Raw genomic sequence first — 14520 nt, 5'->3', positions numbered from 1 at the left:
AGAATGGACTTGAGGATATGGGGAGGGGGAAGGGTAAGCTGTGACAAAATGAGAGAGAGGCATGGACATATATACACTACCAAACTTAAGGTAGATAGCTAGTGGGAAGCAGCCGCATAGCACAGGGAGATCAGCTCGGTGCTTTGTGACCGCCTGGAGGGGTGCGATAGGGAGGGTGGGAGAGAGGGAGACGCAAGAGGGAAGAGATATGGGGACATATGTATATATATAACTGATTCATTTTGTTGTAAAGCAGAAACTAACACACCATCGTAAAGCAATTATACTCCAATAAAGATGTTAAAAAAAAAAAGAAAACTCTATGTATGTGTCATTGTCACACAGGATGAATGACAAGTCAACTTATTGGAAGCTGAAGAAGGGCTATTAAAGCAGTGCACTGGTCAAATAGTTTGTAAAATTAAACTAGATCAATGACAGAAGACGAAATAAAATATTCACAAATACATAGAAATCAAACAACCTTCTCTTAAAAAATCAGTACGTCAGGGCTTCCCTGGTGGCGCAGTGGTTGAGCGTCCGCCTGCTGATGCAGGGGACACGGGTTCGTGCCCCGGTTAGGGAAGATCCCACATGCCGTGGAGTGGCTGGGCCTGTGAGACATGGCCACTGAGCCTGCGCGTCTGGAGCCTGTGCTCCGCAGCGGGAGAGGCCACAACAGTGAGAGGCCCAAGTACCGCAAAAAAAAAAAAAAAAAAAAGTAGGTCAAAGAAGAAATCAAAAGGGATATTAGAATGCCTGGAGAAAAATGAAAACATAAACACATAACACCAAAACGTGTGAGATGCACAGAAAGCAACCCTAAAGGGAAATTTATGGCTGAAAATGCAGACATTTAAGAAAAGATCACAAAACAGTAATTTTACTATACACCATAAGAAGCTAGAGAAAGATTAAAGTAAACCCAAAACCCAAAGCTAGAAAGGAAAGGAAATAGTCAAGATTAGTGAAGAGAAAAATAAAATGTGAATTTAAAAAAAAGCAGAGAAAATCTGCAAAAACAATAGTGGTTCTTCAAAAAGATTAATACAATTGACAAAATTTTAGCTAGATTGACTAAGAAAAAAAAGAACAGGGAGAAAGAGAGAGAGAAGGCCCAAATAATGAAAATCAGAAATAAAAGAACATACCAATAATTTTACAGAGATAAAAATGATTATAAAGGAGTACTATGAATTATTAAACACCAAGAAATTGGATAGCCTAGATAAAATGGACCAATTTCTAGAAATACACTACGCCAAGGCTGAATTATGAAGAAATATAAAATCAGAGTAGTCCTATAACTAGCAATGAGATTCAATCAATAATCAAAAACCTCCCAAGAAAGAAAGCCCAGGACCACTTGGCTTCACTGCTGAATTCTCCCAAACTTTTGAAGAAAACTAACATTATTCCTCCTCAAACACTTCCAAAAAAGTGAAGAGGAAGGAAGACTTCTTAATTTTTTCAGAGCCTATTAAAACTCATTCTCCGCATTATTCTGACACCAAAGCCAGACAAAGGCATAAGAAGAAAATACAGACCAATATCTTTTATGACTATTGATGCAACAATCATCAACAAAATGTTATCAAACCCAATTCAATAGCATATTAAAAGAATTATGCACCATTACCAACTGGGATTTATTGTGAAAATGGTTCAACATATGAAAATCAAACAATTCATTTTACCACTTTAATAGAATAAAGAGGAAAAAAGATCATCTCATCTGATGCAAAACAAGCATTTAATAAAAGTCAACATTTTCCATGATAAAAACAATCAAAAAACTAGGAATAGATGGAAAATTGTCCAATAAATGAAGTCATATGTGAAAAACCCACAGCTAACAGCCTAGTTGATGGTGAAATTCTGTAAGCTTTTCCCCTAAGCTCAGGAATAGAACAAAGATGCCCACTTTTGCCACTTCTAGTCAACACAATAATGGAAGTTCCAACAAAAGCAATTAGGCAGGAAAAATATATAAAAGCCATTCAAATTGGAAAGAAAAAAGTAAAACTCTCTTGTTTGTACATGACATGAATTTTTATGTAGCAGTTCTAAAGATTCCAACATTTAAAAGCATTAGAGTTAATAAATAAATCCAGCAAATTTTTGAGATATAAAGTCAACACACAAAAATCAGTTGCTTTTGTACACACTAGTGACAAACAATCCAAAAAGGGAGTTAAGCTAGCAATTTCATCTGTAATAGGTACAAAAAGTGTAAAATACTTAGGAGTAAATTTCACCATGGAAATGAAAGACTAGTGCATCAAAAAGCACAAAACATTGCTGAAAGAAATTAAAGAAGACATTAATAAATGAACAAAACATCCTGTTATTATGGATTGGGAGACTTAATATTGTTACAATGTCAATATTACCTGAAGAAACTACAACATTCTATACAATCCCTATTAAAATCTCAAAGACTGTTTTTTGCAGAACTAGAATGCCCCATTCTAAATTTCATATGAAATCTCAAGGAACCTCAATTCAGCAAACAATCTTGAAAAAGAAGCACATAATTTGTGGAGTCACATTTCCAGATTTAAAAACTTAATACAAAGCTACAATAATCAAAATAGTGTGGTACTCACTTTAAGAAACATATATAGACCAATGGCAATGAATAGAGAACCTAGAAATAAACCCTCACGTATATAGTCAAGTGATTTTTAACAAGGGTGTCAAGATCATTCAATGGACAAAGAACAGTGTTTTCAATACATGAATCTGAGGAAACTTGATATTCACATGCAAAAGAATGAAGCTGATCATTACCTTACACCATATACAAAAATGGTGTATAATCAAAGACCTAAATGTAAGAGCTAAAACTATAAAATTCTGAGAAAAACTCACAGGTGAAACATGACATTGAATTTGGCAATACTTTCTTGGATATGACACTGAAGGCAGCAAAAAAATATTTTAGAAATTTTAATCTTGACTTCATCAAGATTAAAACTTTCCTGCATCAGAGGATACTCTCAAGAGAGTGAAAAGACAATTTACAGAATGAGAGAAAACATTTGCAAAGCATATATCTCATAAGGGATATGTATCAAGAATACTTAAAGAAATCCTACTATTCAGCAACAAAATAACAAACAACTCAATTTTAAAATGAACAAAAGAATTGAATAGATGTTTCTCTAAAGAAGATATACAGATGGTCAATAAGCATGTGAAACAATGTTCAACATTACTAATAATTGGGAAAATGCAAATTGAAACCACAGTGAGATACCCCTACATATCCTGTAGGATGGCTGTTACCAAAAACAAAACAAAACAAAACAAGTGAAAATAAGGGTTGGTAAAATGTTGAGAAAGTGAAACTCTTGTGCATTGCTGATAGGAGTGCAAAAATGGTGGAATCTCAGTGGAAACACTAGTGTTTTTAAAAAAGTTTTTTTAACTCTTTGTTATTTTCTTAAGTTAAACGTAGAATTTTTTATATGATCCAATAAATCCACTCTTAGGTGTATACCCTAAATAATTAAAAGCAGAAGTTCATGCATACAATTGTCCATCAATGTTCATAGCACCATTATTCTCAATAACAAAAGGTAGTAGAAACAACCCAAAATTTCATCAACTGATGAATGTATAAGGAAAATGTGGTGTGTGTGTGTGTGTGTATATAAACGGAATACAACTCAGCTGTAAGAAAGAATGAAAATTTGCAGCAACATGGATGGACTTGGAAGGCATTGTGCTAAGTGACGCAAGTCAGACAAAGACAAATACTGTATGATATCACTTATATGTGGAATCTAAAGAATACAACAAACTAGTTAATATAACAAGAAAGAAACAGACTCACAGACATAGAGAAAAAACTAGTGGTTACCAGCAGGGAGAGAGAAGGTGGGAGGGGCCATATAGGTGTAGGTGATTCAGAGTTACAAATTATTATATATAAAACAAGCTACAAGGATATACTGTACAACACCAGAAATGTAGTCAATATTTTATAACTATAAATGGAGTATAACCTTTAAAAATTGTGAATCACTATATTGTACACCTGTAATTTATGTAATATTTTTCAGCACCTATATTTCAATAAAAAGGGGTAGTATAAACAACCCAAAATTCCATTAATGGATGAAAGGATAAACAAAATGTGATATATATATATATTCATATATATACACATATACACATAAATATATATGAAATATGTATTAAATATATTCAATATATTTCAGCCCTAAAACACAATGATATTCTGACACCTTCCACAGCATATATGAACATTAAAAATATGCTCAGTGAAATAAGCTAGATTCAAAAGGAAAATAGATGATTCCACTTATAGGAAGTCCATAGAATAGGCAAATTCACAGAGAAAAAGTAGAATACCGGTTACCAGTGGCTGCAGGGAAGGAGAACTGGGGAGTTCTAGCTTAATGGATACAGAGTTTCTGCTACAGATGTTGAAAAAGTTCTGGAAATGTATACTGGTGATGGCTTCACAACATTGTGAAGGAACATAGTGCCACTTTGTAACTTTCAAAATAGTTAAAATGGTAAATTTCATGTTATGTATATTTCACTGCAATAAAAGATGTGAACCGAAATAAGATGATTGTCCCATGCAGAGCCTTTGAATTGGACTAAATAGCTCAAAAGGAAATAAAATGTGTGGTTCTGAACGCTGATACATTTGAAAAACCTACAAGTGAATGGGGAGATGGGACCATGGAGGCAAGCAAGGAAACAGTAAACTCCAAAATCGTGTTTTTAAAAAAATTGTGTGGTTGACTATGTTTGGACAATGAGTTATGAGTTGAAGGGACATAAGTCACTGCTGGGCCAATCATTTAACTACAGTTGCAAGTTTTCCAGGTTGATTTCACAGCCTCGCTGACTAACAAGTTTCTGGAGATACAGAGAAATGTAAACACATTCCATCTTCTCTGAAATGTCCTATTAAACAGGCATGGGTCTAACTGCAGAGATATAAACCAGAGGAGCAGGCTGTTGTGGCACCACAAGCAAATCCTGTGTTCTTTTCTATTTCTTCCCTACTCCTTAGGGAGAAAATTTGTGGTTCACCTTTGCAGAGTGTGAGCTGGTAAACCCACCCACTAAGCACTGTTTCTAACCAATCATGCCACCTAAGGAGGGCACATACTATTACAGGGCAGGTCCTGTGATGTGTCAAGAATATCAAGTGATTTGGGTTTTTAAGTCTGGAGAAGAAGAGTGAGGTCAGGGAAGCTGAACTGCTAAGACAAAAATGGGAAGAAATATGAAAGAACGTTGGAGGGAGAAATGAAAGGAGAGGAGGAGAAAAGAGGGATCAGAGGGTTGAGAGGAGCCAGGAGGTAGCAAAAACTCTACAATCTGTGTATCAATAATTCTCCTATTACCTCTCTGGTCTAGGCCTTTCCCCTGAACTCTGGACTTGTATGTCCAACTATCCACTCATCATCTTCTTTGGATAGAAATAAACATCCCACAGTTAACACATCTAAAACTGAACTGAATTTCCACTACACCCTCTATATCTCACCTGAATCCCCTTTCTTCTTCCAGATGCTCAGGTCTCAAAACCCTGGAGCTTTTCTCTCCCACCACAAATCCTACACATCAAGAAATCCTGTTGCCTCCTCTTCGGCGTGCATCCAGAATCTGAACTCCTTCTCTTATCTCTACTAGGTACTCTCCAGGTGCAACCCACTTTTACGTTTTTTTGAATGAATGTCATGACCTCAAATGCTCTAGTTGCCTCTGTCTGTGTCCTCTGCAGTCTATTCTCAACGAAATGCTAGAATAAATTAAAACTCATGTTAGATCATGTCACTTCTCCCTTCAAAACTTTGCAATAGCAACAATTTCACTCAGAGCAAAAGGCCAAATCCTTCAACACAGGAGGATGATTCTACTTTCAGGACCTTTGCACATGCTGTTTCCTGTCAGGAAGTCTCCTCCCCCAGATAACCACATGGCTCACTCCAGAACCTTCTTTCAATCTTGGCTTACATTTCCCCTTCTAAGTGATGCCCCCCCCGCAACAAGACTACCAGGCTTAAAATACATCCCATGCTACAGATTCTCCAAATTCTGTCATCCGGCTAGTCTTTTTCTTTTTTTTTTTTAACACTTATCACTTTCTAATATACTACATTATTTACTTAATTATAAGTCTATTGTTTATTGTCAGATCTTCCACTAAGATAAATACCCATGCAGGCAACTACTTTGACTTTTATTCACCAAGGCACCCCACATTCCTGTAAGAGTTCCTGGCATATAGTAGTATGCAAAAAATATATGTATGTTGTGGGATTGCCCAGTGTGACATCTCCCTGAGGCATTTAATTCTAAGTGGGTAATCTCTGTGAAAATTATGTCAGAAACTGAGTTTCCCATGTAGATGAGTTGGTGAAAAACAAAAAGGAACTTGCATGTATGCAGGAAGCAGAAGAGCCCAGAAAAAGGCAAACCACAAACCCTCTTCCCCACACTCCACCCTTCTACACACCCATTGGTAGAAACGGAAGAAATCTCATGGGATGGAAGCAGGGCCACAGTATCAAGAAGAGCAATTGTTAAAATCATGAGCTCTAGTATGAGATTGCTTGAGTTCAAATCATACCTCTGCCATGTACCACTGAGTGACCTTGAACTTCTCCTTGCTCAGTTTTCTTATCTGTAAGGTAGGGGTGACAAGAGGATCGAACTTGGATATAATGATTACATGAGTTAACAGCTGTGGGGATTTCCAGCAGTGTCTGGCATACGATGAGTGTTCAAGAAAATGAATAGTTATTACTCATTAGATTTCTTGAAGCATGGAGGCTTCAAATAGCATTCAATGATATAGCTATAGATAGTTATAGATATGGATATAAATATAATTACAGATACAGATATGGATATGAATATATAGGTCATATAGGCAAGAGTCTCTGTGTCTTTGATAACCCCTTTTCTTCCTCACCCCTATCCAGCATGGAAGAGTGGACTCCAAGATAGTAATGCACAAAATTCTACTCATTTACCAGGAGAGAAGTTTTCTTGTCTTGGGTGTGGGTAAGGGGTAGATTTATAGAGAAGTAGAAAAGGAGGGATGTTGCTGAAATACAGCAAATACTAAACATCTGATCATGTCATCTCATGTACACTGAAAAATGATTTAAGGGAAAAATAAGGAAGTCTTTTTGAAATCCAATGTGTCTGGGAACAATTCCTCACACCCACTTATACACATATATACACACACGCACACATTAATACGTGCATCCACAAACATGTATTAAAGTGTAACCTAGTATGCTAGTGTACTGGTTGTTGTGAGGATCAAATGAAATTAACACACATGTTAAAAGCTTAGTGAAAAAAAATTTAACACATAGAAAAACCATCCAACACATCATTGACAAAAATTTGGGAGTACACATTGCAAGATTTGAACTCTGCTGTTCTCCGAGTGGCATGATGGGTGATGATAAATCTATTGTTTCCTTCTCAGAATTTTCTGATTTTTCTTCCATTGGCTTTCTCTGAGAAGCTGAGCAGCACAACATGGTTAAAAGAATCAACTCTGGAGCTGTATGGCCTGGACAGGAATCCTGTGCTCCACTGCCTTAGATAGGTGATGTCAGGCAAGTTACTGTCCCTGCCTCAGTTTCCCCATCTGCAAATCAGGGATAATAGTCATAGCTGCCACACTGGGATGTTGTGAGGATTAAACAAGCTAATACACACAAAGCTGTCATTGTTGGTGTTTGAAGCATCATCTGTTTCAATGCCTCTGGTAACCAGCTGCAGGCAATGGATCCACAGAGAAAATGCTCAGATCCCTGATTTCATGCTCTTGAATAATGCCCAGTCCTTGGACTTCTGTGGACTTCTGCCCAGGTGGCACACCCATGTTTACATTTAAGACCTAAAAGTGCAGGGGCAGGGGGAGGTCCAGGGGCCAGGGAAAGGGGATTCTACCCCAAGGAATGCTTACCTGTGAGTCCCAGCAGTAGAGTCAGCAGCAGGCAAGGAGGAGGATGGTTGGACAAAGAGACAGGGATGGGCATCGTGGAAGCCTGCTCTGTCCAAATGTGTGTCCTGGGGAGAACCTGCACTTCTGTGCTCTGTGGAAAGGAAGGAAGCCCCACCTCCCAATGATGTAAGAGGAAGTGCCTATGATGGGGTGAAATGGCTGTGAGATCTTAATCCGCTTCTAGGTTCTAGACAGTTCCTGCTTCAGATGGTGAAATGGAAATCAGGCAGAGAAGTCAGATGGAAAGTGAGGAGTTACTCATCTTATGTTTTCAGACGGATTGGACAAGCCTAACAGAAATAAACTTGCTCCCTACTTGGGGTCTCTGTTCTCTCCACTGGGCCCCTCACTCCAGTCATGGTGAACCCCTATTTGGAAGCCCCAGGCAAACTCACAGATCCCAAGAAAGATCTGTGGTTGTGGGCTGTGTTCCAAAGTCCCAAGCCCAGGAGGCTAGGATGTGTCTGGCTTGTGGCCTCATTCTGGAACCTACCTCAACAAAGACCAACTCAACTGAAACAAGGAAGAGGGTTCTCCAGGGCCTCTCAAATATGGGGTGGAACTAGATCTCCTCCTGAAATGACTTTCTATTCCAACCCTTTATTGATATAACTGGTAAAACTTAGCCCAAAAGCACAGTGCAATGAGGATCTCAGAACTTGTATCACCTGCATCTAAAAAAGGAATCGTTTCCTACTTCTTTCAGGAGAGGAAGTGGGTTATAGGACCCAGAAATTACACTCCCAGGCATTTATCTAAGAGAAATGAAAACTATGTCCACACAAAACTGGTGCAGATATGTTATAGCAAATTTCTTTGTAAAGCAAAAAACTGGAAAAAAATTAAAATGTCTCACAACAAGTGAACAGTTTAACAAACTGTGGTGCATCCATAGCAGGAAATACTACTCAGCAGTATAAAGGAATAAGCTATATATGTGTGTAACAACTGAAAGTCTCTTGAAGGCATTATGTTGAGTAAACAAAGACAATCTCATAATATCAATTCCACTGATATAACAGTCTCAAAATTATATATAGGGAGAAAACAGAATGGCATTTGCCAGAGGTTTGGTTTGCTGGGGATGTGTCACTTTAAAGGGCTAGCACATGGGAGACTTTGTGGTCTTGGAATGTTCTGCATCCTGACCATGGTGGTGGTTACACAAACATACACACAAGAGGATCAACGTGAAACAAAACTGAGAATGTTACAAACTCAGCTATTATTAAGAATTTCATAGACATAATAACATAGACACTGTCTATTAAGTTATCCAAAACTATGCTTATTTTAGGATGATAAGGATATAAAATGTGTGTATGTGTCATGAGGTCAGGAGTAACAAAACATTACATACCCATCTTCCATAGTGAGATATCAATAAATAATGCCTAAGAGTGAGAAAACAAGAAGTGCTATAGAAGCATGCTGTATGACATTTGACATTGAAACCTAAAATAATCAGTTAAAAGATTTGAAAGTCGTTTCTTCTCCGAGGTGGGAAATGGCAGAAGGTTAGAGAGACTCAAGTTTTCATATGTAGAACTTGTAGAACTATTTGTCTTATAAATCATTTGGATATGAATCTTTGATAAAGACGAAACTAATTTGGATGATTGGATTAAAGTTAACAGAGTTACACACACAAAAATGCCCTTACAATTAGCAATGCTGAGAGTTTTGTAAGCTTGCTGGATCAAATATTGATGATCTACCTCAATTACAATCAGTAGTCAAAACTAGTGAAAGCAGTAATAATAATTTTTAAAGATTACATAAACTACAAATTATTAAAGATAGCTGTAACTAAAGATGCATAAGACCATTAGGGGGAAAAATTGTAAAACTATGAATTTAAAATTACTTTAAAATGGAATAAATGGAATTATATCATATCCATGAATGAGAAAACTCAATATTGGAAAAGATTTCAATTTTCCCAAATTAATATATAAATTCAATGTAATCAAATAATAATTCTAAAATGGTTTTTCATGAAACTTGAAAGAGTGATTCTAAAATGCATTTGGAGACTGAAACTAAGGGGATGAGAAAGAGAAATCATACAAATGGAAATGCCAAGAAAACAGGGGTATCAATGCTCATATCAGACAAAATAGACTTTAAGGAAATGCTATAACAAAAGACAAAGGAGGGATTGGTTCAAATGGCAGAGCAGAAGGACGTGTGCTCACTCCCTCTTGCAAGAGGACCAGAATCACAACTAACTGCTGAACAATCATTGACAGGAAGACACTGGAACTCAAAAAGAAATATACCCCACATCCTAAAACAAAGGACAAGCAGCAATGAGATGGTAGGAGGGATGCAATCACAATAAAATCAAATCCTATAACCACTGGATGGGCGACCCAGAAACTGGAGAACAATTATACTACAGAAGTCCACCCACTGGAGTGAAGGTTGTGAGCCCCACATCAGTCTTCCCAACCTGGGGTTCTGGCAACGAGAGAAGGAATTCCTAGAGAATCAGGCTTTGAAGTCTAGTGGGATTTAATTGCAGGACTTCAACAGGACTGGGGGAAACAGAGACTCCACTCTTGGAGAGCACACACACAAACTAGTGTGAAAATCAGGACCCAGGGGGAAGGAGCAGTGACCCCAAAGGAGACTGAACCAGACATACCTGCTAATGTTGGAGGGTCTCCTAAAGAGGTGGGGTGTGGCTGTGGCTCACCACAGGGACAAGGACACTGGCAGCAGAAGTTCTGGGAAGTACTCCTTGGCATTAGCCTTCCTGGAATCCACCATTAGCTCCACCAAAGAGGCTGTAGCCTCCAGTGCTAGGGCACCTCAGGCCAAACAACCACCAGGGAGGGAACTCAGCCCCACCCACCAGCAGAGAAGTGGATTAAAGTTTTACTGATCTCTGCCCACCTGAGCAACACACAGCTCTAACCCACCTCCAGTCCCTCCCATCAGGAAGCTTACACAAGCCTCTTAGATAGACTCATCCACCAGAGGACAGACAGCAGAAGCAAGAAGAACCACAGTCTTGCAGCCTGTGGAATGAAAACCACATTCACAGAAAGATAGACAAAATGAAAAGGCAGAGGACTATGTACCAGATGAAGGAACAAGATAAAACCCCAGAAAAACAACTAAATGAAGTGCAGATAGGCAACCTTCCAGAAAAGGAATTCAGAATAATGATAGTGAAGATGATCCAGGACCTCGGAAAAAGAATGAGGCAAAGATCGAGAAGATGCAAGAAACGTTTAACAAAGACCTAGAAAAATTAAAGAACAAACACCTAAAAGAATTAAAGAACAAAGAAACAGAGATGAACAATAAAATAATTGAAATGAAAAATACACTAGAAGGAATCAATAGCAGAATAACTGAGGCAGGAGAACGGATAAGTGACCTGGAAGACAGAATGGTGGAATTCACTGCCATGGAACAGAATAAAGAAAAAAGAATAAAAAGAAATGAAGACAGTCTAAGAGGCCTATGGAACAACATTAAATGCACCAATATTCGCATTATAGGGATCGCAGATGGAGAAAAGAGAGAAAGGACCTGAGAAAATATTTGAAGAGATTATAGTCGAAAACTTCCCTAACATGGGAAAGGAAATAGCCACCCAAGTCCAGGAAGTGCAGAGAGTCCCTGGCAGGATAATTCCAAGGAGAAACACTCCAAGACACATAGTAATTACGTTGACAAAAATTAAAGACAAAGAAAAATTATTAAAAGCAGCAAGGGAAAAACAACAAGTAACATACAAGGGAACTCCCATAAGGTTAACAGCTGATTTCTCAGCAGAAACTCTACAAGCCAGAAGGGAGTGGCACAATATATTTAAAGTGATGAAAGGGAAGAACCGACAACCAAGATTACTCTAGCCGGCAAGGATCTCATTCAGATTCGACAGAGAAATCAAAAGCTTTACAGACAAGCAAAAGCTAAGAGAATTAATCACAACCAAACCAGCTCTACAACAAATACTAAAGGAACTTCTCTAAGTGGGAAACATAAGAGAAGAAAAGGACCTACAAAAACAAATCCAAAACAATTAAGAAAATGGTAATAGGAACATACATATTGATAATTATCTTAAATGTGAATGAATTAAATGCTCCAACCAAAAGACACAGGCTCAATGAATGGAAACAAGATCCAGGGCTTCCCTGGGGGCGCAGTGGTTGAGAGTCTGCCTGCCAATGCAGGGGACACAGGTTTGAGGCCTGGTCTTGGACAATCCCACATGCCGCGCAGCAACTAGGCCCATGAGCCACAATTACTGAGCCTGCGCGTCTGGAGCCTGTGCTCCACAACAAGAGAGGCCGCGATAGTGAGAGGCCTGCGCACCACGATGAAGAGTGGCCTCCGCTTGCCACAACTAGAGAAGCCCTTGCATAGAAACAAAGACCCCACACAGCCATAAATAAATAAATAAATAAAAATTAAAACAAACCCCAAAAACAATAAACAAGATCCATATATATGCTGTCCACAAGAGACCCACTTAGGACCTTAGGACCCATATAAACTGAAAGTGAGGGGATGGAAAAAGATATTCCATGCAAATTGAAATCAAGGGGAAGCTGAGGCAAAGTGAGAGTAGCACTGACATATATACACTACCGAAGGTAAAATAGTTAGCTAGTGGGGATCAGCAGCATAGCACAGGGAGATCAGCTTGGTGTTTTGCAATGACCTAGAGAGGTGGGATAGGGAGAGTGGGAGGGAGGCTCAAGAGGGAGGGGATATGGGGAAATATGTATGCATATGGCGGATTCACTTTGTTGTACAACAGAAACTAACACAGTAATGTGAAGCAATTATACTCCAATAAAGATCTATTTTTAAAAACAGATAAAGAAAAGAAAGCTGGATAGCAATACTTATATCAGATAACATAGACTTTAAAATAAAGAATGTTACAAGAGACAAGGAAGAACACTACATAATGATCAAGGGATCTATCCAAGAAGAAGATATAACAATTATAAATATATATGCACACAACATAGGAGCACCTCAATACATTAGGCAACTGCTAACAGCTCCAAAATAGGAAATCGACAGTAACACAATAATAGCGGGGGACTTTAACACTTCACTTACACCAAAGGACAGATCATCCAGACAGAAAATTAATAAGGAAACACAAGCTTTAAATGACACAATAGACCAGATAGATTGAATTGACATTTATAGGACATTCCATCCGAAAAGAGCAGATTACACTTTCTTCTCAAGTGCACACAGAGCATTCTCCAGAATAGATCACATCTTGGCTCACAAATCAAGCCTCAGTAAATTTAAGAAAATTGAAATCATATCAAGCATCTTTTCTGACCACAACGCTATGAGATTAGAAATAAATTACAGGGGAAAAAACATAAAACACACAGACACATGGAGGAAAAACAATACATTACTAAATAACCAAGAGATCACTGAAGAAATCAAAGAGGAAATAAAAAAGTACCTAGAGACAAATGACAATGAAGACACGATGAGTCAAAACCGATGGGATGCAGCAAAAGCAGTTCTAAGAGGCAAGTTTATAGCACTACAATCTTACTGCACGAAACAAGAAAAATCTCAAATAAACAATCTAACCTTACACCTAAAGGAACTAGAGAAAGAAGAACAAACAAAACCCAAAGGTAGCAGAAGGAAAGAAATCATAAAGATCAGAGCAGAAATAAATGAAATAGAAACAAAGAAAGCAATAGCAAAGATCAATAAAACTAAACACTGGTTCCTTGAGAAGATGAACAAATTGATAACTTTAGCCAGACTCATCAAGAAAAAGAGAGGACTCAAATCAATACAACTAGAAATGGAAAGGGAGAAGGTACAACAGACACTGCAGAAATACAAAGCATTGGGGCTTCCCTGGTGGTGCAGTGGTTGAGAATCTGCCTGCCAATGCAGGGGACATGGGTTCAAGTCCTGGTCTGTGAAGATCCCACATGCTGTGGAGCAACTAGGCCCGTGAGCCACAACTACTGAGCCTGCATGTCTGGAGCTTCTGCTCCACAACAAGAGAGGCTGCGACAGCGAGAGGACCGCACACCGCGATGAAGAGGGACCCCCACTCGCCACAACTAGAGAAAGCCTTCGCACAGAAATGAAGACCCAAAACAGCCAAATAAATAAATAAATAGCGTTCCCTTTAAAAAATAAAAAAGAAAAGAAATACAAAACATCATAAGAGACTACTACAAGCAACTCTATGCCAATGAAATAGACAACCTGGAAGAAACGGACAAATTCTTAGAAAGATATAACCTTCCAGACTGAACCAGGAAGTAATAGAAAACATGAACAGACCATTCACAAGTAATGAAATTGAAACTGTGATTAAAAATCTTCCAACAAACAAAAGTCCAGGACCAGATGACTTCACAGGTGAATTGTATCAAACATTTAGAGAAGAGCTAACATCCATATTCTCAAACTCTTCCAAAAAATTGCAGAGGAAGGAACACTCCTCATTCTTTGAGGCCACC

The 14520-nt window shown here is 38.2% G+C and overlaps 1 protein-coding gene across 4 annotated transcripts in view; it reads right to left on the bottom strand.

The window, feature by feature from the left end:
* Positions 1-8119, bottom strand: part of SIRPB1 (signal regulatory protein beta 1) — a 42151-nt gene extending 34032 nt beyond the window's left edge. For 2 of the 4 annotated variants that reach the window (XM_022592820.2, XM_022592821.2), the window contains exons 1-2: positions 7988-8075; positions 6626-6679 (exon numbers count right to left, since the gene is read on the bottom strand). In XM_022592820.2, coding sequence (XP_022448528.2) covers positions 6626-6679; positions 7988-8060 — 127 coding nt within the window. In that variant the 5' untranslated portion in view covers positions 8061-8075. Of the gene's footprint in view, positions 1-6625; positions 6680-7987 lie in introns of all 4 variants that reach the window. The other 2 variants (XM_089896643.1, XM_022592822.2) reach the window with 2 other exon arrangements.
* Positions 8120-14520: the final 6401 nt, after the last annotated feature.

Source organism: Delphinapterus leucas, chromosome 15, assembly GCF_059928025.1.
Source record: "Delphinapterus leucas isolate spDelLeu-1000000601 "Yukka" chromosome 15, BTC_Dleu_Yukka2, whole genome shotgun sequence".
NCBI lineage: Eukaryota > Metazoa > Chordata > Mammalia > Artiodactyla > Monodontidae > Delphinapterus > Delphinapterus leucas.
Note: the sequence above shows the minus strand (reverse complement) of the source record. Positions and strands in the feature narration are given on the sequence as shown.